This window comes from Marmota monax, unplaced genomic scaffold, assembly GCF_021218885.2.
Source record: "Marmota monax isolate L192 unplaced genomic scaffold, Marmota_monax_Labrador192_F-V1.1 WCK01_AAM20220418_F8-fsc00008, whole genome shotgun sequence".
Classification (NCBI taxonomy): Eukaryota; Metazoa; Chordata; class Mammalia; order Rodentia; family Sciuridae; genus Marmota; species Marmota monax.
The window spans coordinates 10824842-10848156 of NW_026694432.1; the positions used below are offsets into that span (position 1 = coordinate 10824842).

Consider the following 23315-nt stretch of genomic DNA (forward strand, 5'->3'; position numbering starts at 1 on the left):
GTACTTTGTTGTCAAATTTCCTTCTAGAGACTGAAAAGCAACAATTATTGTATTTTTTCTCAAACATTCTTGGTAACCAACATTTGCTTTAGTGTGCTTCCGTTATTCTTTCCCTGGGTCTCTAATCCGAAAAGATCAGAGAAGCAGCGTTCTACGGTGGTGGTGGTGGTGGAATTACTGGAGAAGTAAAGTTTTGACTATGTGGGAAGGACAGGAAATTGAGTCCTGCTGAGTTTGAAGTGGTAGCAGCTTTCACTACCAGCTATTTGCTGAAGAAAGAAAGTCTACCTTGGTTGCATTTGCTTTCCTATCACGGTCCTACTACTTGCTAAATGAAGCTATCACACCCACCCATGACTGCCTTGGTTGAGGCTTTGCCTTGCAGCTGGCTCATCCTTCACACTTCTGCTCACCCCAACTGCATCCATCCGTCTAGACCTACTCAGACGCCAATTCTCCCGCATTTCATCTGTGCCTAAGGCATTCCCACACAATATCTCGTGCCGAGGCTACTTACACAGAGGTCCGATCTCTTAAATCTTCAAGCAGTTGTGAGGGCAGGCAGGTCCAAGTCGGTTCCAGTTTCAAGCCCCTTGTTAGATACTCAGGACGTCACAGGCATCAATAAGTATCGGTTCCGCGAGTACAATTGGAGGAGGAGGACAATCGGTTCTTCCCCTAAAGCAGAGCATCTCCCCTTGTGGTGCTCTGGAGAGCTCGGAAGAAGGTAGAGAAACTGAGGAGCACTGTGCGTGCAGGGCAGGACCAAGGTGCGTGCGGGCTGGGCCCCGGGCAGAGAGACAGAGCCCGGCGAGAGGCGCGGCCGGGCCGCCCTCCTCGTGACTCCTCCTCCCCCCTCTGCTGCTGGGAGTCAGGTGATTCTGGGCACGTGACGGGCACCACCTACCCTGCTGCTTCCGAGTGGCGGCTCGGGCAGCCAATGAGGGGTTGGACCCCAGCTCGGGGCCTATGAGAGTCGGGCTGTGCGGAGGGGCGGGCCGGACGGCGGCGGCTGCCGGGGGCGGGGGCGGTGGCAGCGGCGGCGGCGGCGGCGGCCTGGGGAGGCGGCGGCCTGGCCTGGCCTGTCAGGGCGCGGGCGGCGGCGGTCCAGCACCATGTCCCTGCAGTACGGGGCGGAGGAGACGCCCCTCGCCGGTAGTTACGGCGCGGCGGATTCGTTCCCAAAGGACTTCGGCTACGGCGTGGAGGAGGAAGAAGAGGAGGCGGCGGCGGCGGGCGGCGGGGTTGGGGCGGGGGCCGGCGGCGGCTGTGGCCCGGGGGGCGCTGACAGCTCCAAGCCGAGGATTCTGCTCATGGGGCTGCGGCGCAGCGGCAAGTCCTCCATCCAGAAGGTGAGTGGAGCCGTGCCGGGTCCTCCCGCCCTCCCTCCGCTCCCCTCCAGGAGCTCAGGTGGCCGCAGGCGTGGAGGCCCGGAGGAGGGCGGCGGCTGCGCTGGCCTAGCGCTGGGTCCCAGCGCACTTTCTCTTGCACTTCTGCGAGCGAGCGCGGAGCCAGAGGCGCGGCGGGACCCCCACCTCTGCGTCCACACCCAAGTCAGCTGAGGCCGAGTGGGTCGCCGAAGGCGAAACTGACTGGAGAGAGGCAGGTGCGCGGTGGCACCGCCCTAGACCTCCGCCACTGGGACACAGCCCCTGTGGCATTGACGGGGAGAGACGTATTCTCCAGATCTCACTTGGAGAGCTTGTTGGATTCCCTCGCCTGCCTCATCTCTCTTCAGGTGATCCGAGTTTGCAGGGATTCCCAGCGGAGCCCTAAGGAGCAGCGTCAAAAAGAGTTGTGACTAAGGCACTGGACATTTAAATACTTTGTTACTAGCCTGCAGGAGTCTTGGCTGTAACAGTTTTGGGAATTGGGTACTACCACTGTACCTACTTTAGTACTTGTGACCTGGTGAGTGTAGTTACTCGTGGTATTCTCCCTGTAGGTGTGTACTTAGAAAAATCTTTGGAAACTTTGAAAATGTTTTACAGATATCAGTCCATTTGTTTTCACATTAGATTTGTCGAGAACGAATGGAGGACTGGATACTGTTTGGTAAAGGGGAAAATAGAGGCAGAGTTGACATTTTCCATCCTCATTACACACAAAACGAACTTATAAACTAATGTCGCACACACCTAGTCTTTCCCTCTTTCCGCTTGTTGCAGAGGTCTGTCCAAAACAAATGTCTTTGTGGTATTTCGTAGATGTGATGTTTTTAAAATGTAGTCTTCTGAATTAACTTTATTACTGTGTTTTATTTACTTTGCTGCTTACCTCTACAGCGACTTGGGTGTACTTACTGTAGGTTTTTAGCAAACTGATTTTAGCTCTTCTCATTTGTTACAAAACCTTGGAAGTAAACTGTTTTTTCTCTTCTAGGCTGTAACAGTGAGGCAAATTAGTTTTATATTAGGATTGTATGGATCGTGAATACTGTGATTCTTGACAATTGCATTTACCTTTTCATTTCTCGTGGGAGCTACCTATCACCTGTCAGCTCTGGCAGCCCCCCCCCCCCCTTGGGTATAATTACTCCCTTTGTTGTATTTCTTCCACAAGACTGCAAACTCAGTGAGGGCAGGATCTGGTATGTTTCATGTTTTTTATTCCTCAGAGCCTGTGGTAGGCATTGGAGTAATTTTTGAATGAATGAAACTTCTTAAATTTTAGCTACAAAACTTTTGTAATTTTAAAGGAGATTGTGGTGAGTATAGATCCCTACAAAAGCAAGCAAACAAAACCAAAAAACAGTCCCCCCAAAAAAACAAAACAACAACAATGTAGGCACCACAGAGTGCTACTTCTAGTGCTGAGTATGGTGCAGAGGAAATAGAAAAAAAAAAGTTTCAGCTTCAAAATAGATTGAATGGAAATTGGTTTGGTGTTTTCTTTAGTCATAATTAAAAAGGTAATGAGCACCAATGCATTTATTAACGTTTAGTTTTTACCTTAAGTTTTTTTTGCTACAAGATCAAATTTTTTAATATTAATCCAGGATGGAGTTTTAAATTTAAATTCTGAAGTTGAACAGCCATAAAATTGTCTTGTTTTTCCTAACAGGTGGTGTTCCATAAGATGTCACCCAATGAGACCCTCTTTTTGGAAAGTACCAACAAGATTTATAAAGACGACATTTCCAATAGCTCCTTTGTGAATTTCCAGATTTGGGATTTTCCTGGGCAGATGGACTTTTTTGACCCAACCTTTGACTACGAGATGATCTTCAGGGGAACAGGAGCATTGATATATGTCATTGATGCACAGGTAGTTAGAAATAATGATGTTTACTTCTCTTCCCTGGTGGCAAAAAGATGTAGAAACAACAGAAAGTTGTTTATCTTCTTTGTCATTTGTGTACAGCTCTTTTCTTTGCTAGTAGATTCCATGACACTGTGATATGCAATTGCAGAGGTGCTTTGGGAACAGGCACGTCATTGCAGTTTGAAAGAATCAGTTGGTTAGGAGATGTAGTTTACATTGTGAGACCTAGTTAATGAGCAGTTAACATTGGCTTTCTGGTAAATTTTGTTACACATTATAATTAGCTACTATAATAGTGCTATAACTCATCAAAAATATCCTGTCAGTGCCCATAGTATAAGATGGACTGTGAGAACTGAGTCAGTATATATTAGAGTGATTAGTTTTCTTAATTGTGCAAATTGAATTTAGTCCAACAAGCATTTATTGAAGACCTAACCTGTGGCAGGCAGTCAGATGAAAGGTACATGTCCCTATTCTTAGGAAGCTAGCTTTCTATAAGCTTAAATATTAGTTAGGAATGAGTTCTGAGTGATGGACCCTATAATGGATGCTTTCACATGCATGATCTTATTTAATCATCACAACATTGTGAGGTTGGTATTGTAATTCCAGTGTTACAGATGAATAAACTGAAATCACAGAGTTGAAGCAACTTGCTTTAAGTCACACACCTAATAAATGGCAGAGCTGGGATTACTTTAAAAAACGTTGGGAAGAATTGTCCATGTCCCTTTTCCTTTATACTATCAGTATTAAAAATTACAGGCATTAATTTGGGAATTGAATTTTTTATCTTAAGTTGAAGAACTACTTATTAGTATGTTTGAGTGCTTGAATATTTATGAATAATTTAGGATAATATATTTTCTGTGGTTGGGGAAAGAGGTGGTTTGAGGCTTTCTTAACTCATTACTTGCCTTTTGTAAGATTCTTTTTAAAAAATATTTTGTTCTGACTTACAGGATGACTACATGGAGGCTTTAACAAGACTTCACATTACTGTTTCTAAAGCCTACAAAGTTAACCCAGACATGAATTTTGAGGTTTTTATTCACAAAGTTGATGGTCTGTCTGATGATCACAAAATAGAAACACAGAGGGACATTCATCAGAGGGCCAATGATGACCTTGCAGATGCTGGGCTAGAAAAACTCCATCTTAGGTAACAATATGTGTGTTTGATATGAGAGCCCTGAAAAAACAACATGTGTGTTTGATATGAGAGCCCTGTAGATGTATTCCCATCTCTGTCATTACAGGCACCATAGTTTTCTGTTACTGGTATGCCCATTCCCAGTTCTGAAATGTTTTTGGTCTTCTCTTTGTTGAATTCCAAGCTATCCTGGGAGCCTGGTGTTATTAAGGAGTTACTTTTTACATTTTCCTGGTAATTGAATCCATGTGAAATGTTTCCATTGGTGCTTTTGCAGATTCATCTCAAGAGGCTCTGTTTAGGGATTTCCCCACTCTTGGTTTTTCTCAAACTCTGGCCACCCCCAGCCCCCCTCCAGTTGCCCCAGGCAGGGAATCTCTTGTCATATTTGTTGTGGAAGTCTAGCTTGAGTTTCCATAGTATCTTTCTTAGTAGGAAGAGTCTTTTATAAATGGGGTATGCTTTAAAGTCTGGACTGATTCTAATGTATCTTAGATTTTAAAACACTTCATACTTATATGAAACTCTAAAGTTTGGGTTAAGTGGATTTATTCTATAAGTTTGCATACTATTGCTATTAAATAGTTTAAAGGACTGCTGATTTATAATTAAACTACTGTTAGAGAACACCAACTATTTAGGTCTGATGACTTTGTGTTTGCTTTCTAGAAGTATATAAGGAATATTTTTGTACATTTTATTTTTTTGTGATATAGGTAGAAATGAGCATTTAAAAATACCAAGAAAATGTTCTTTTAATGATAGAAACAGCTTAAAGGGAGAGCAGAGGAGAGACACAAGTGTAGTAATTTCCTTATCCCAGATCTGTTATGGTGACTTCCCTATAGGCTCAAGGCATCCCTCCTACTACTCGTAATATTTTCTGGGCCCCAGGGTCCAAAATGTTTCAGTTACCCCTAGGAAACCACGTAGAAAAGTCTCACTGACTTCTGTTTTGCCTGGATTAAAATTTTAAAATATTTTATAGGCAGTTCATACTTAAAAAAATTAAATTCAGCGGTGTTTGTAAGAGAAACTAAAACTGTCTTCATGTAAAAATCCCTCAACCTTATATTTTAGGAATCCACTATTAATATTTTTTATTTGAATTTTAAGTCATGCTTATCCTGTCTAAGGTATTCATGGGGATCTTTCTGATTGCCTTTACTCCATGTGTCTGTCCCTTTTAATGGCAATGCACCCCTTGGTAACACTACCCCTTACCCTGGGCCTAGGAGGGCCCTAGGCCTTGTTAACCTAAGTAGAATTTTGCAGCAGATTTTTACTATTTATCTGTTTATTTTTGTGGCACTGGGGATTGGAACAGGATCTCTTTCATGATAGGCAAACATTCTACTACTGAGCTATATCCTAAGGCCCCATCAGGCTATTTAGTACTAGCAGATCTATGGATGAAGCTCTATTTGATTTCCAGTTTCTAGATGCTCAGCTTAACTAAAATGATGTATATTTTGCAGATTCTTCTGTCCCCATCCACCTCAAAGAGGGCCCTCTTATTTGCTAACCTTTTTTACTGAGAGGAATCACTGAAATATTTCTTTCTCCCTAATATCTCTGAGGTCATTTGACTTTGTGTGCTCTGGTGCTCCAGTGCTCTCATATCTAGAGTCTAGTCCCTTACATAGGATTAGGTTCTTACATCAGCTTCTTGAAAGTTTTTAAATTATTTATAAAGTGGTGAACTATTATTAAAGCTATATAATTCTCCATATTTCATATTCCTTTTTTGTTAAATATATTTGTGTTTTCAGAGTCTCAAAAAGAGGTTTGAATTAGCCTAAAGACTACTGACACACTTAACATAGGTCAAAGTAAAGTATAAGAGCATAAAATATGGCTTGAGGTGTTATTTTCTGAATTCTTCTTACTCTTTTTGTCTAAAATGACTCTGTACTATGTACATATAAATATATTGTGGATACAATTATATAATGAAGGGTATACTTCTGTGTGAAAAAGCAGGTGGAATCACCCAGTGTTTAAATTGTTAAAGGCCTTTCAGTTACATGTTTTGCTAAATCTGTGTATGTTACTTCTTTATACCCTTTTAGGCCTCTGGACCCCCGTTCTGTTCTCTACATGGCCCCAGCTTCCATCCTCCTTACTATGCTGTTTACCTAAATTCTAAGCACCAATTGTATTTGTTGAGGCAATGGGCTTGTAGCTATGAGTAAGATTGTCTCTTTTCTCGTGGAGCTTATGTTCTGACAAATGACACAGCTCAAAAACACCTATAAATAAATAATGTGGTATAATTTTAAGTACTTACCAATGCTATGAGGAAAAATTATGGCAAAGGGATAGAAAGCATCAGGTATAGGAATATTGTTTTAGGTAGGCTGGTCAAGACAGAACTTTTATTTGTTGTTAGAAACTTGATTATTATTTAATAAACGAGACACATCGCTTCTAGTTTTTTCTTGGGTTTGAATCTTGGATTTTGTTATAGTTATGTGCTTAGGAGACCAAGATTTACGGATCAGGTTGCAAAGACTTAGGGAAACATTCAAGTTTCTCCATCTGAACACTCTTTCCTGGTTGCTCCTGCAGTTGCTCTCTATAAATGGTGTAAAGGGAGTGATAGCCTCAGACCAGGTGGGAGACTGTGTTTGTCATATGAAATGATGGGGATGGTAGACAAGTTTATTTGAACTTATTGAAATCAAATGCTTAGAAACTTAAAATTTTATATACTATGATAGTTGTCACTAAATTTTTAGGTATTTTCTACTTTAATCATAACCATATTATGTTTTTCAGCTTTTATTTGACTAGTATCTATGACCACTCAATATTTGAAGCCTTTAGTAAGGTGGTGCAGAAACTCATTCCACAACTGCCAACCTTGGAAAACCTATTAAATATCTTTATATCAGTAAGTGAGCTCTTTAATTCTCCATAGTTTCTGATTCCATTTTTGTTAAATGTATTTGTTTTCACATTCTCTAAAAATTGGAACTAGAATTAGCTAAAAGACTACTGACACACTTAACATATAAAATAAGAGCAGTAAATATGGGTTGAAGTGTTATTTTCTGGAATTCTTAGTTTCCTCCCCATTTTGTCTTTAAGGTGAACTACTAAAAAACTTCTAAATGCTTTTTTTTTGGTGGTACTCGGGACTGAACTTAGGGTTACTCTACCCCTGAGCCATCTCCCCACCCCTTTTTATTTTTTGAGACAAGACCTCACTAAGTTGCTGAGGCTGGCCTTGAACTTGCAATCTTCCTGACTCGGCTGCCAAGTTGCTGGGATTATAGGCAAGCACACTGTGCCTGGCTTTTTATACTTCCTTTAAAAATATCTTTGGATGCTTGTTTCCTAAAGAAAGAGTAGTAACTAGAAAAGACTGGGTGTTGGAACTGTGACTCAATATCATTTTATTCTCTGCCTCCTTAGAAGTCACATTAAGAAATTGATCATTTCCTCACCCACGGTAGTCTATTTTTTTTGTAGGAAGGGTTACCCAGAATTGAACCCAGGGGCACTTAACCACTGAGCCACACACATCCTCAGTTCTTTAGAGACAGGGTCTTGTTGAGTTGCTTAGCATCTCCCTTTTTGCTGAGGCTGATTTTGAACTCTTGATCTTCCTGCCTCAGCTAGGATTACAGGCATGGGCCACTGTGCCCAGCCACCAACTGTAATCTTAGCTTTATATTTTGTATTCTTATTCTGAGGTGTCATCTTAAGAAAAAAAGGATTGCTCCCTCACCCCAATAAATTTAACATATAGCTGTTATATTTTCCAAACATTACTTTGAAAGGATTCAGTGTGTGGTGGTCTCTTGGGCTTTTGGGTTATGCCAGATGTTGACATCAAACTGTAATTATTTTGTGTTTTACTGTTTGCCCACATAAGGACTTTCTGGTAGCAAGATCACTCAAATTGGAGATGGATTATAATTACTAGAAAGGTTTATAGACAATGTAGCATAGCTTGATTTTTAGAGAAATTTTTTGTTAAATTTTTTAGTGATCTCTTAGAAAAGTCATTTAAATAAAGAGGAATAAAAAAATTTGACAATCATGTCAGTAAATCAAAGTAGAGATATAATTCAACTTTTATTCCTTGATAATAGGAGTGTTTCTCAAACAGGTACTATTTGTGTTTTGGTATTGAGTTGTACAATTAGAAATGACCTTGTATGTTATTTAATAATTTAAAGTCTTTGATTAGTTGCAAAATATGATTCTTAAAAGAAACTGAACACTTCCCCAATTTTGTTTTTTCAAGAATTCAGGTATTGAAAAAGCTTTTCTCTTTGATGTTGTCAGCAAAATCTACATTGCAACAGACAGTTCCCCCGTGGATATGCAGTCTTATGAACTTTGCTGTGACATGATTGATGTTGTAATTGATGTGTCTTGTATATATGGGTAAGTTTTATACATAATTCTGCAAGACTTCAGACAGGTGGGAAACTAACAGCTCTACTTGTTGAGGGAATTCTGAGGCCTCTGGCAAGTACTGTGTGAAACAGGATTGTTTTGATGGTAGTGCTTCAACTTGGAGCAAGACTTCTCTTAAAGAGGGCTGCTGGCTTTTACTCCTTCAGAGGGCATGGAAAAGAGCAGTTGGAAAATGTGATGAGTGCTGATTTATTTATCTCTGAAAGTTTCTTCTGCCATTACTTGAGGAATTTGCACTGTGTCTTCTCACTACTTGGACTTAGCTAGATCAAAAACCTTTAATTTATTTAAATTTCTGAATGATAAAGTGCTGGTCCTAATTTAACCTCAGGCTTTATGAAATGATGGATTCTAAATCTTTCAGAGAGCAAAGAAATAAAGTAATCAGAATCTTAGATGTAGAAGGACTTATGCATATAAAAATTTAGCGTATACATCTGAGTTTCCAAAACAAATCTCTAAAATGTGAGCTTTTCCCATATGTAAATTCAAAAAATTATGTAGAAATTTATGAAAGATAGCAAATAGTGATTTTGTAGAATAGGTACCAAGAAGAATGAAAATTTGGGGGAATTATTGGTGTTTCAAAAGCCAGTAACATTCTGTGTATCCTCTGATAGTCCTGATTCCTTTTTATTAACATCTTAATTCCCAAGAAGCTTTCATTTGCTCTTTACCTTCTAATACCTGTATATTCTGTTTCTCTTCTCTGCTTCACCTCTGACCACATCCTTCATCTTGGTCTGTCTGATTTGTCAGTGTTTTTCTCCAGCTGCCTCTGGACAGGAGAGTGCATTTGTCTCCCCCCACCCCACCCCCCAGTGTTGGGATTAGAACTCAATTCCTTGTGTAAACTACATACACCTCCAAACCTGTCTTATCCATTCATGACCTGTCTATTTCCATTTCTTATTCCTTTTTCACTTTTTTTGATTACATGTTCTCCCTTGTTTTATTTCTGTAGTGAAAATGAGACTCGTTATCTCTTGTATTTCTCAATAAAGTATTATGTTCCTCACTTCTCATTTTTTGTGTGAGTATGTGGTGCTGGGGATTGAACCCAGGGCCTTGTGCATCAAGGCAAGCACTCTAGCAGCGGAGCTATATCCCCAGCACCCCCACTCCTAATTTTAAAAATGGATAAGTAGAATGTTTGCTTTTTCTTTAAGACAAATCAGAATTTCATAAACTAATCATTTTGCAATTTAAAAGTCACATTTAGATTTAAAATTTATTTTATAAAGTACATAATGAAGTACAGACATTATAATGTACCTGTAAAAATAAGTTCATTATAAGAAAATAAGTTCATTATCTCACTATTCGCAACATAATCTATGCATGCAATTTGATGTGCTTAATTATAGTTAATTTGTTTTTTACTTGACTCTTGATTTACATTTTTTGAATGGGGACTACTTATAATTCTGGCAATGCTGGTTTAATAAATGAAGTAGTTTTTAGCCCCTTTAAGTCTCACTTTGCAAGTATCAGCATGCCACAGTATATTTAGTAGACTATATTTCTTTTAGTTTTTATATTTAATCACTTTCTACTAATAGCAGTTTTCGTATCTTAGATCCTTTTTTTATAGACTATGTCAGTGCATATTTATATGAGGGAAGATTTAAAGCCTGCAGTATTCCATGCATCCTGTGTGACAAGGGGAAGGTGTCTGAATGCATGGAATACTGCTGGTCACAGAAGGGGAAAGAGTGTATTGTGGACACTTGGTATGCATTTTATCGCACGTATCTTCTACAAGCTTTTCACTTCATGGTTTGAGTACTAACCAGGTTCCTTTTCCCTCCCCTCTCATTTGCAGCCCTTAGGGTGTGCTGCTTCTAAGTCTTGTTCCTCATGGCTATGACCTTTCAGCTTCTGCTTTGGTAATTTCTGACTTAAGCTTCAGATAATCATATTTGCCTAAAGGTCATAAAAACTATCAAAATAGGAAAACATAGAAACTAAATATTGTGCTTTAAACACACTGTTTGAGCAAGCTTTGTCTAAGGCCATTAGCATATTTTTCTTAATTTTATTAATTACCAAAATAAAATCTGACTAATCCCTGGACTTTGAGTAGAATATGCCTCTTTTTTTTTTTTTTGAAGTGCTGGGGATTGAACTTGGGGCCTCCATGTGCTAGGCAAGTGCTCTATTACTGAGCTACATCCCAAGTCCAGAATGTGCCTTTCTTCTTTCATCATAGTATGAAATTCAAGATCATATGCTCGCCTGACATGAGAAACTTTGAAGCTTCTTTCAGCTGCTGACTGTGGGTACATAGGGTTTAAGGAGTCATTGTCAGGGTTGTCTGTGTCAGAGCCTGTTGTCAGAGTTAGCTCCTGCTCTCATTTTCCATGCAGCACAGAGAAGGATCTACTCAGGTCTAACTATAAGCTGAGAACACATAGCTTTTATGACTTCCTCTTTTCCATCAGAAGGAAGTAGATTTCTTTTATGTTCTTGCAGCAAATGACACTTAACTTCCTCATTGGTCTACCTTCCCAAATCAACTTTATTTTTACTAGCTAGGAAAGATACTGGAAACGGCATGGAATTGAGTTAAATACTTTTAAGTTTGAATCCTGACATTGCTAAGAGGTCACTTTACTTTTAATGAACTTGAGTTTTTACATCTTTAAAATGGGTATAGTTTTCTTACTTATTGAGCTTATTTTGACTTGTTTCAGAAAGGACTAGAAGTGGTTAGATATAGATATATTAATTCTTGTTCTCTGGGTGTTATGAGGATCAAATTAACATATAAGAAGGTAAGTTGTAAGGTTCAGAAGAGTTTAAAAAAGAAGCCCTCACTCATGAAAAACATACATAGAAAATACATGTAGCCCCAGTTCTTGGAAGGCTGAGGCAGGAGGATCACTAAGAACCACAAGTTTGAAATGAGCATGGGTAACATAATGAGACCCTCATCTCCAAAACAGGTGAAAGAGAAAAATCAGTGTTCTATCAATGAAAACTATTAATAGTTTCTTTTAAATATATTTCCTTCAATTTCTTTCTTTCTTTTTTTTTTTGAGGAAAAGTACTTGTTTTAAAAAGGCAATTTTGAAAACTCTTTAATTCCTAGCAATTTCTAGAAATTAATTCCTAGCAATTGCTAGATTTTCGCTAAACAAGTACATCAGAGAATATGTCAGAGCCCATCTCCAAAAATGGTTGATTTCAACATAATTCCTCCTGGACGTTAGCTGGGGCTGTTCTTATTTTCTTGCTTTTGTCAGAAGGGGGGTGGGGGGTGGGGGGTGGGGGGGGGAAAGGCTTACTAAGAAAAGGTGTGATTGGCCTGGCACTTAAAGGTGCCTTGAAGAAACTTGCTGAGGTGGTGGTAGGTCCCAGAGGAGCCCTGTGGCTTGAGGGAAGTAAGGAGAGGAGACCTCTTAGCTGTGCCCACAACATACAACCTGAGCAAGTAAGTAACTCCTAGAGCACAGAGGTGGAATGTTGTAATTTCCCTGGTTAACATCTACCTGTATCTTCACTTTTTCATCCAAATGCCTGATTATTTGTAATAGTATGGCTAGGTATGGAGCTTTTTATTGCTGCTGAGAATCCCTGAGGCTCTGTGTTTGGGAGCTCTATACCTAAATGTGAGCTCTGTTTCAATATAGTTAAGCCACTGTTATTCCTCATCAAAACGTTTAGGAACCCGGATGGATTGACTTGTCATTGTACAAATCAATTGTGATAAAATAAGCCGGAAAACCTGTAATGAGTAGTACTTTCTTTTAAAATAGGTTAAAGGAAGATGGAAGTGGAAGTGCTTATGACAAAGAATCTATGGCAATTATCAAGCTGAATAATACAACTGTCCTTTATTTAAAGGAGGTGACTAAATTTTTGGCACTGGTCTGCATTCTTAGGGAAGAGAGCTTTGAACGAAAAGGTAATGATATTTTAAAAAACTGTTTTTATGTTACATTGTCATATTTCTCAGGTTTTTGAAAATATATTGTGTTAGAAAAATGGTTATCTTAAAAATATGTGTGTGTCTATACATATATGTGTATATATATGTGTGTGTGTATGTGTGTATGTATACATAAAATCAGCTCAAACTATTTTTATTGCTTCCCTTCTATACATTACTCATACTCACCTTCCTTCTTTTGATCTTATAAGTCAGTTTTTATTTTTAAATAGTTGGACACAATACCTTTATTTCACTTATTTATTTTTATATGGTGCTAAGGATCGAACCCAGGGTCCTGCGTGTGCGAGCTCTACCACTGAGCCACAACCCCAGCCCACAAGTCAGGTTTTTTTATCCAGCCTCTGTTACTACGGATACTTCATTAACTGCCCACAGTTTGCTTCCATCGGAACAGTCTACTAAAACTATTTCAGGTTACCTTCTTGCTGCATTCAGTGGCATTTTCTCATTCTACAGTCTCTTCAGCCTTCTGAAGATGTGATCCTGTCAGTCCCTCTTTTGGAACTTTCTTCTCCCTAATAAGTCTAATGTTTCAAGTCATATTGTGTGTGTGTGTGTGTGTGTGTGTATTCTCTGACTGCCTTTCCTGTTTCCTCTGCCTACTTTTTGCAATCCTGTGTTCTTCAAAATTTTCTGCTTGCTTCTTTACTCATTCTCCAGGTGAACTCATCCAGTTTATGGCTTTGGTTGATCTTCTGTATGTGACTGATTCAGTTTTACATCTCCAGCTCTTCCTTGAGCTCATGTTCCAGTCCTATGTTTGGAATTATTAGTAAGATATCTTCAGTTGAACATTTGACTGGTTTCTTGGCCATTGAGTTAATCATGGCTGATGATTATTTTTCCCTGTGTTTCATGATTCTTTTGGCTGCCCTCTTTCTGTCACTAGTTAAGCCATTTTTCTTAAGCCAGCCTTAGATATATTGTGGTCAGATCAAGTGTTGTTTTGCTGAAGAGGCCCTTGCAGCTTGGTTCACAGAGGGAATTTCAACATTTTTTATGTTGTTTGCACGACTTTTCACCAGATCTTATCACTTGTTTCTTGGAACTCCTTTCCATTTCTTCTGTCATTGACTCCAGTTCAGGTCCTTAACCCTCCAGGCCTGTAGTGCTACAGTGACCTTCTACTGGATAATATACATTTGACATATATTGTGAAGATCTCATGTATATCACATTTTATCCAAAGGTAGACTAGTTTTCAGAATTTTTTTTTTTTTTTTTTTTTTTTGATGCTGGGAATCAAACCCAGGACCTCATGCACTAAGCTGCTAAGCAGGTGTCCTATCACTGAGCTGTACCCCCAGCCAGAAAATGTTTTGTCATGTTCACTACTCAAGGATCTATAATAGCACTGTATCATTTTCTGCAACAAGTCCCAATCTTTTTCCTGACCTCTTAAAAGAAATATTTCAGATATACATTAATTTTTTGATAAAGCCAAAATGAGTATAATATTCACTTTTGAGCTTAAGAACAGAAATGTAACACACAGTTGAAGTCTTTTGTATTTCTTTCAGTTGAGGTCTCTTTGTGCTATGTGTATTTTATTTTTCCTATACGTGATTTAGTCTTTTATGTAATACTGATCCCAAAACAATATATTGTGTGTGTTTGTGTGAATGACTTCTTCCTAGATATAGGTTGTTTTCTGAAACTTGCCTGTTTCTTCACATTCAGTATTGTTTTTTGACATTTATCCAGATATTGATAACACACAGCTCTAGTTCATTTTCATTGCCGTGTAGCATTCTATAGGTTAAATAGACTTCAAATTTTCTTGTTGGACACTTAGATTATTTAAAAAATTATGAATAGTTCATGACAAATGCTCATGAACAGGTTTGTCTTTTTATACATGTGGAGAATTTCTCTAGAGTATGTATTTAGGAATGGTATTTGAGAAAAAAATCCATTTTTAACATTCTAGACATTACCAAATTGCTCTCCAGGTGACTTTGACATTTTTACTACTGGCAGTACCATATGGGAGTTCCCATCACTTCTTATCCTTGATAATATTTGATATTGTCAGACTGTTACAATCATTTTCACTCTGGTAGATATGAAATGCTATCTCATTTAGTTCTCACCTTATTACTGATAGGGCAGGTGTCTTCTCATGGCTGTTCAGGTTTCTTTGGTAATTTTCTAGTTCATATACTTTAATTTTTATTATTTTTTGTTGTGCTGAGGATTGAACCCAGGGCCTTGTAATTGTAGCTTGGCAAGCACTCCACTACTAACTATATTCCCTGCCCCTTCTTTATTATTTTTAATACTGATTCTTAGTCTTTATTTTTTCCCATTCTACTCTTAAAAAAAATTTTTTTTAACTTGTGGAAAATTTTAAGTGTGTGCAAAAGTACACTAGCCAACAAATCTTCTCTTGGCTGCCTGCTTCAGCATTCATTCAGATGTATTCAATCCAGTTTCCTCTGTATGTTCCCCTCCCCCATTTGATTATTATTGTTTTTTTCACTCTTTTTTGGTGAAAACTGTTAAACAGATACAGGATTAAAGAAAAATAGTAAAATAAGCCTCTTTTTTTTTCTGAAAATGGGTTTGATACATTTATTTTTTTATTTTTATTTTTAAAATTCTGCATAATTTTTTTCCATTTTAATTTTTTAGTTTGTTTTAATTATACATGACAGTAGAATGCATTTATGCACTCTGATATATCATACATAGATGGGATATTGAGTGTACGTGTATGATATATCATACATAGATGGGATATTGAGTGTATGTAGAATCATATTGGTCATGCAGTCACGTGTGTGTGTGTGTGTGTGTATATATATATATATATATATATATATATATATAAAGTAATAATAAACCTCTTAAAAAAAATCTATCGCCAACATTCATCAATTATAAAAATCATAGCTTGTCTGGTTTCATATGTGTTTCTTTTTTGACTCTTGATTATTTTGAAGCAAATCTCCTATATTAAATCATTTTGTCTATATAGGTTTCAGAAGGTAGTATGCTTTTAAAAACAATGATATTAGTATTAATAAGCATAAAAAATTAAGAGTGATTTAATATTATGTTTTTCCCCATTGAGTAGGAAGGACCACCTCAATTTGATTTCAATCTACTCATTTAGACCTGATTCTCAGCACTTTATGCCAAGAGTTCTCTGATGCTCCTCTCTCCAGTCAGCCCGGTTTCTTTCCTGTCTTCCAGTTGTACTGTGTTCTCATTGCCAACTCCCTGCAATTTTCTTTAATTTTTCTCCCCTTTCCTGTGTAATTAAATCTCACCCATTTGCCCAAAGTTCTGCCTCAGCCCTAAAGCTTCCAGGGCTGTTGATTACATTGCCCTGCACTTGGCTCTGTCTTCCTTGGGTTCTTTCACATTTATAGTCAGTTGACATCACGTTGATTTGATTTGTTTCTTGTGTGTTGGCTTTATGCCTCAGCTAGCATTCCTTGACGACATGGGCCATATCTGCTGCTGCTTTTGACACATTGATACCCTGTAAGATGCTGTTCAGTGAGTGTTTAATAATTTTCAATAAATCAAATATAAATTACTGAAAGGTTATATACTATATTCAGGCAGGCCACACAGTGTATTTTAATATTTTACTGCTCCTGAATGTGAGTTGAAACTTTGATGTTGAAGATGTTAATTTGGCCATGGTGATGGTCAAATTGCATGTTTGTTGTGTTCACAATAGAATTTTGTGACCGTGAATACATATGATGACCAGCTGGTTTTTCAGATTGAGAGGTTGCTCTCTGGCTTGGAGGTTTAAGAACTTCAAGTAGTGTTTATGGGTCAGGGTTAGGCTTGGCTACAAAGCCATATAACAGATGGACCAAGGTACACTAGATGGAAGTTTAAGTCCCTCTCAAATTTAAAGAAGTTTGGAGGTAGGAAAGTTCCTGGTAACCTCTTAAGTGCTGCTTTTCCTGCTCTGCCTTTTCTTAGTTCTTGCTTTTCTTCTCATGGTTGCGTTATAATCCAGCCATCTTATCCATATTCCAGACATTAATAAAGAAGAGCTGGGACAGGGGAAAAATACATTGTTTTCCTTTTAAGGGGAGTTCATAAAACTCCCACACACTTTATTTATCTCAGTGACCAGAATTGGTCATGTTGCTATATCTGATTGCAAAGAAAACTGGGAAATGTGATGTTTTAGCTTATCAACAGAGTGCTCATACACTGTTGTATGAGCACTTCTCTTAGTGCTTCTAAGAGAAGAAGGGGAAAAATGGTTAGTTGATAGGCAGCTAGCCATTTCTGTCACAAAATAGTATCTTTTGTTCAACTAAAATCCTGTATGAAAGCCCGGTTCCTGAAATAGGTTAGAGAGGAAGCTGCCTGCTTGAAAAGGGGGTTCAGGCTGCCTGGAGCTCTGCCTGATGTGCCCTGAGCCCTTCCCAGACTCCAGAAATCCATTGAGCAGTTTGCTTGCATACCCATTTCCTTAAGGCCTTCTTTGGCTGCCCCAAAGACTTGTAAAAGGAGAAGCTTGGTAATTCAAAAAGTATTTACCTTTATATTTCATTGTAAATTTTTTAAAGCAAATTTACCTCCCTAGTTGCTATATTAATTGCTCTCATGTTTACTGTCAGGCCCTAGAAGTAATTATTGTTAACATTTTGAGTCTATGCTTTATTGTGTTTTCTCAGTCGGTGTTTTTTTTTTTTCCTTACACATCAATTTTTCTCTGTCACAAATGTTTTGTAGTGGATAATTTCACACTTGACATTCAGGAAGCATGATCTTTTTTTCTCTTGCAGGTTTAATAGACTACAACTTCCACTGTTTCCGAAAAGCTATTCATGAGGTTTTTGAGGTGGGTGTGACTTCTCATAGGAGCTGTAGTCACCAGACCAGTGCCCCTAGCCTGAAAGCATTGGCACACAATGGCACGCCACGAAATGCCATCTAGTCTGAATTACAGCATCAGGGCTCGATGCCAGCTTACTCTTCACTCGAGGGTCAGATGCCACGTGCTGCAGGACATGGGAGCTGCTGCTTGTGGGAATCTGGTGCCTGTTCCACTAGAGACGAGGGGTAGAGTTTCTCATTTGGATGAAAACCCCTTCAACCAGCGGTATACAACTGAAGTTACTATTTCTTTTTTTAAAAATGGCAAAAAAAGGAATTCTAGACACCACAGAACTCAAGTGTGTCTTTCTCTTCTTTTGGGTCCTACTCTAAATAGTTGGGATATTTTGGACCTGGAGATCACACCATTTATTCATCATACCAGGGAATGTTGCCATCAATTCCAGCTGAAAATAATAGAAAAAAACTGAATTTTTATATGCTTCCTTTAGGCTTTTGTTTGAGTAGTCTCTAAAACCCTGCTTTGCTTAAGTTCTAACACTGCCTCTCCGATCTCAGTTTTGGACATTGCACCTCTAAGACCTTTGAAATGCACTCGCTTGCTAACTCAGAGGACGCCTCGTCTGATCGCAGCAAAAGACATTCCTGTGATTGTTATTGAAGAAATGAGAGAAAATTTTGTGCTGCATCAGGTGGAGAGCAAGGCTCAACAGTGGCTGCACCCATTCCCTTGGAAGTATTGAGGAAAAAACTTTGAAGCGGAAGAAAATTTTTACACCTGTGTGTTGAATACCAGATATATGAGTTTTTTCCTCCTGCGTTTGATAAATGATCATGCTAAATGTAACAAAGGAGTTTAATTTTTTCCCAACAATCCCCTTCTAGGGGAGAAACTCATTATGTCACTGAAATATTTAGTCCACTTTTCTTTAATCTTGATATCAGCCTCCCCATACCTTTTATTCTAAGCTATCTAGATTCTTTAAGAATTGATGTTTGTTGACCACGAATGACTCTAAGGCACTAGTGAACTCCACTGGATGTTGGAGAGAGCATGCTGTGCCACATGTGTTGTTTAACATACCTTGTCTCCAGTATTCTGACACCAAGTGTCAACTGTGGTACTTACTTCACCTGGGATATTAATTTGTAATTGTTTCTTTTTGTCAGTGGTTGATACCCTTTCTGTTGACTTAAATTTACACATTATTTTTACTCCACATGCCTGGTAGTCATATGTCCCAAAGCCACTGGACCACTTGAGTACTTAAGTGCCACTGTTTAATGGAATATATATATTCAGGTCTGTAAACCTAACAGTGTGACTTGGAGTGCTTCCTTCAGGTGATTTTGACTGTTGAGTATTTACATGGACCATGGTGATATCCAAAAGAAAATGCTTTTATATTTATAGATTATTTCATTGAACTATATATAAAATGGGTATCAATAAATGTATTTACTCCAAAATCAGTTTTTCTACTTGCCTAAGGTATGAGAGGGTGGGGTGATGGAACCTTGGGTTGTCCCACTCTGTCCTCTTCCCATCCATCATCCATTTTCTTTTCTTGTCTGCCTTATTTGGTTAATGTTTCAGGACTTAGAGTTCTATCTTGATATGGGAATTGTGTGCAGACATCTTCCCTGGCCCATTTCTCCTGTGGGATAGGAGGTATAGACTCAGATGCAATGTGTTTTGGTTGGAAGTTGGACATCAGTAAACGTTACTAGTGGGGAATGTCCAAGGTCTGGCATGACTGATACATTGTATCCAAGCTAAGGAATCAGAGATGAGTGACATAGAATACTGTTAGCTGGAATTGGTACCATCTTCCTTTCTTTTTTTCCCCCCCAAGTTCTCGAGATACTCATTATTGACTCTTAAGTGTCTTAAGCCATTTATCTGCATACACGCAGAGCTTAACACAGGGGTTAAGCTGATGAGAGAAAAGTATACGTTAGTTTATCAACAGGATGGAGATAGAGGTTGAAAGATCTTTACTCTCGTATTTGGAATACTTAAGAAGTTAGTTTTAAAACTAAAATGGAAATCAAAACAGTTTGCAAAAAACCTCTTACAATACTGTCTAATCCTGTGTCATTTTTTTAGGTGATAGAAACTGAGGCCCAGAGGGGTAAAGAGCCTTGTTGAGGGTTATAAATAAATGATTATATAATTTAAACCCCAAACCAAGACACTGTTGAAAGAGGAAGAGAGACTGTTCATAATTATGTCTGAGCAATGGGTGTAAACTGGCTCTTTCCCAGGTAAACCAAGGGTGGCCAAACTAGTCACAGATGTAGTTAGTGGCAAAGTAGGGCTTGTACTCCAGAATTGGCAGCCCCACACTGCCTATCTTTACCTCCTTCCTCAGACCCTTGTTGATTAAATAGAGATACTACTTCAAGATGTATATGGTACAGCTCTGTGTGGTGGTGTATGCTGGTAGTTCCAGCTACTCAGGAGGCTTGGGGCCAGCCTGGGCTATACAGACCCTCTCTGTAAAAAAAAATTGTATTGCATAGATGCCCCTTAAATATTGCTTTTAGCTATGACTACTGAAAAATTTAAATTCAGGGAGCAATTAAAGAAAATAGTGAAATAGAATTTAATTGAATGTGAAACGCAGAATAATATAAAAATGTTAAAGGGGGTTTAGGTGAAATGTTTTGCATCCCGGTGGACGTTATTATTTCACAGGAAAGGCAGTGAGTGAGTAGCTCCTCCAGCTTTTCAGTTTGGCTGTGTCCATTTACTAAGCATTTGGCCTCTAGGTGGCGGTGTTGTATTACATAAACACATGGCTAGCTTTCTGACTTCTGTTCTGAAAGTTGATTTTTGACCAACCCAAGTAGAGATTTAAAGAATTTCTGAATTTATTTCCCCTAAGATAATATTCAGGACTGATATGAGTCATTATATTGGAAATGGAGCAATTTGCAACATTTTTAAAGAAAAGACTGGATAGGAACAGCCAACAATAAAAAATTAAAAAAAAAAAAAAAAGACTGGATAGGGACGAAGATCATAACATCATTTGCTTTATGAATTATGAGTTAGAGGCTTTAGGAAGATAGCTCTATATGCATTCCTATAATAGGCAGAACTTCTTGCTCCTTCAGCCATCTGTTGTAGATATGTGTGTCCTTAAAGACTTCCATGGAAGGAAATGCAACATATCTGAATTAAAATACATCTTTCATCATTTTCCTTTGCCTTAAATGAGGTTTGTTGAAATTATTTCACATGTGGGTTTGAGAGAGGGTATTACAAAAAAAAAAAAAAAAGCTGCATCACATTACCTTTTCATGGGCACTTGTTTTTCTTTTAGAACCTCATCTCTGTAACCCCCAGCTATGACTTTGTTCTGCAGAGATAAATTTTAATGTAAAAGTTATTGGATTCATGGATGCATGTTCATATCTGTTTGAAATATTGCAAATAGTTACAATGAGGAACTGAATGGCAGGAAATCAGCCCCTCCCCAACTTCAGTGAGCCATTTTTACCAAATGTGCTGCCCTCAAGGTGTTGCAATTTCCACCTGAAGATTCTTAGACTTTAAAATGCACCTTCTAAACTGAGTGATCAAATATCAGAAGGAATGTGGGAGATGATTAATTTGGTTCATTACACCATAACCTGCAGAGCTTGGATTATACAAATGGAATATTAATCTTATGCAGTGTTCTTTTTGTTTTTCTTTTAAAAGGAGGTGCTGTTACACAGTTTTAGTAAATTGTGCATATCTTGTCGTTTCTTTTGATGTCCTCTCCTGTCTTTATTCAGATTAGCAGAGTATACTGAGAATTCCAGTGCTGCTTTTTTTGTGTTGCAGTTAATGAGTCAGCTAGGAAGGGAATGTTAGTTTTTTTTAAATTATTTTGTATTTGTACACAAAAACATAAGTGTGTATGTTACGGGGGTACCATGTAATGTTTGACACATGTATACACCACATAATGTTTAAATCAGATTAAACATGTTTTTCTCCTCAAACATTTACTATTTCTTGGTGGTGAAACTTTCAAATTCTCCTAGCTTTTTGGAATGTACAATGCATAATTGTTATCTGTAGTCTCTATGTTATGCAGTGGCACACCAGATCGTCTTGCTCCTAAGCACCCATTGGTCAACCTTTCTCATCTGTGCCTGGGAATGTTGTTTATTTGAGCAGACCAGGCCTATATTATTCCAAAAAAGCAGTACTGGAATTCTCTGTGTTGACTTTGTTCCAGCAAAGGCACTGGCTTTACAACTTTGGAAGATGGACTTAGAGGTATTCTATAGCCCTACAAACCATTTTTATGGTACTTGTCTTGACATTGGAAATGGAGCTGTTGATCATTTCCATGTGTGGAGATTGTTTTTGTGCTGCAGTGTAGTCCTCACTGGTTAGATGTTTAAGACTGAGGCTCTTGGGCTCTTTCTTTACCACATGGTTCCTATGGCAGTCTGTTGGTGGAAACAGGATGGTTGAGACAGGCCATTTGGCAAAAAGGAACTCTCATAATTATGAGTCAGGTGTGGCAGGACCTCAGTAGAATGTCCCCTGACAGTTTGGTTATGGAGCTGGATGGAGGGGAAGGAGCTGAGCTGCAGAAGGGGCCAGAACTCTAGGGAGGGCCATGGTGAATCTGTGGAAGGAGGATGATGAGACAGAATTTGGAATGGTCCTTATATCAAGAAGGAAATCAGAGGGCTGGGATTGTGGCTCATTGGTAGAGCACTTGCCTAGCATGTGTGAGCACTGGGTTTGATCCTCGACAAAAAAAGGTCTATATTCTTAAAAAAAAAAAAAAAAGAAGAAGGAAATCAGAAAGGAAAGAATGCTCACTACCAAAATGGAGCACAGAGACCTGAAGATGAGAACAAATGGGAGGACTTTTTCCTACGAATATTGGTGTCCTTGAAAGACCTTCAAACTAGAAATCTGGGCTACTATACCTCTGTAAGTAGTTGACTCACCTTGTCCAAGGTAGCATTAAATCCTTAAATTATTTATTCTTTTTTTTTTTTTTGGTGGTGCTGGGGATTGAACCCAGGGTCTTATGCATGCAAGGCAAGCACTCCACCAATTGAGCTATATCCTCAGCCCAAATTATTTATTCTTGATTTCTTTCAGATCTAAGATAATGGTTGGAAAAGAACTTGTTTAACTGGTATTAGTTTTCATTTTACTCCAGTGTAGGCCTTTCCCACATTCTGTCTCAATTTTAATGGAAGTTTCAATGATTATCTTTTTTGTTTTTCTTCTAGTTACAAGGTTTTTATTAAGAAAATGAAGAATCATGCCTTTCCGTTAATCCTACTTTCCCACCACCTTTGGAGATTTTTATATTAGTCCCATCTAGTCCTCAACTAAATTTTCCTTTACATAAGAGTTCCATTAGACTTCAAGAAATGAACTCTCTACAAGGAAAGCATTGTTTCTAAGAAGTCAAGATTCATAATTGGGATATTAATACCTTTATTATATAACACAAGGTCCCAAATGAAAATCCTGCAACGATGTACATATGTAAATATTACCGTAATTATTTTTAACTAAATGATTTGTCTTTTAGATTCTTTAAAAAAATCTGGACTAGCCTATAATGATAATAATATTATTTATCATCATCATTATTAGCAGTAGCATTAGTATCTTAATGATTCAAATGTTTATAACTTGCCAGCCCTTAT

The 23315-nt window shown here is 38.3% G+C and overlaps 1 protein-coding gene and 1 long non-coding RNA gene across 7 annotated transcripts in view; one reads left to right on the forward strand and one right to left on the reverse strand.

Annotated features, from left to right (window-relative positions):
- The window catches only part of LOC124109886 (uncharacterized), a 65115-nt gene extending 64254 nt beyond the window's left edge, over positions 1-861 (reverse strand). For all 6 annotated transcript variants that reach the window (XR_009224314.1, XR_006857122.2, XR_009224315.1 and 3 more), the window contains exon 1: positions 518-861. This is a non-coding gene — a long non-coding RNA (uncharacterized LOC124109886). The remainder of the gene's footprint in view (positions 1-517) is intronic.
- A 190-nt stretch (positions 862-1051) lies between these two features.
- Positions 1052-22064, forward strand: Rragc (Ras related GTP binding C). Its single transcript, XM_046469249.2, has 7 exons — positions 1052-1352; positions 3064-3267; positions 4230-4429; positions 7202-7316; positions 8679-8821; positions 12616-12764; positions 17579-22064. The coding sequence occupies exons 1-7, from the start codon at positions 1116-1118 to the stop codon at positions 17728-17730; spliced, it is 1200 nt and encodes a 399-aa protein (XP_046325205.1). The 5' UTR covers positions 1052-1115; the 3' UTR covers positions 17731-22064.
- Positions 22065-23315: the final 1251 nt, after the last annotated feature.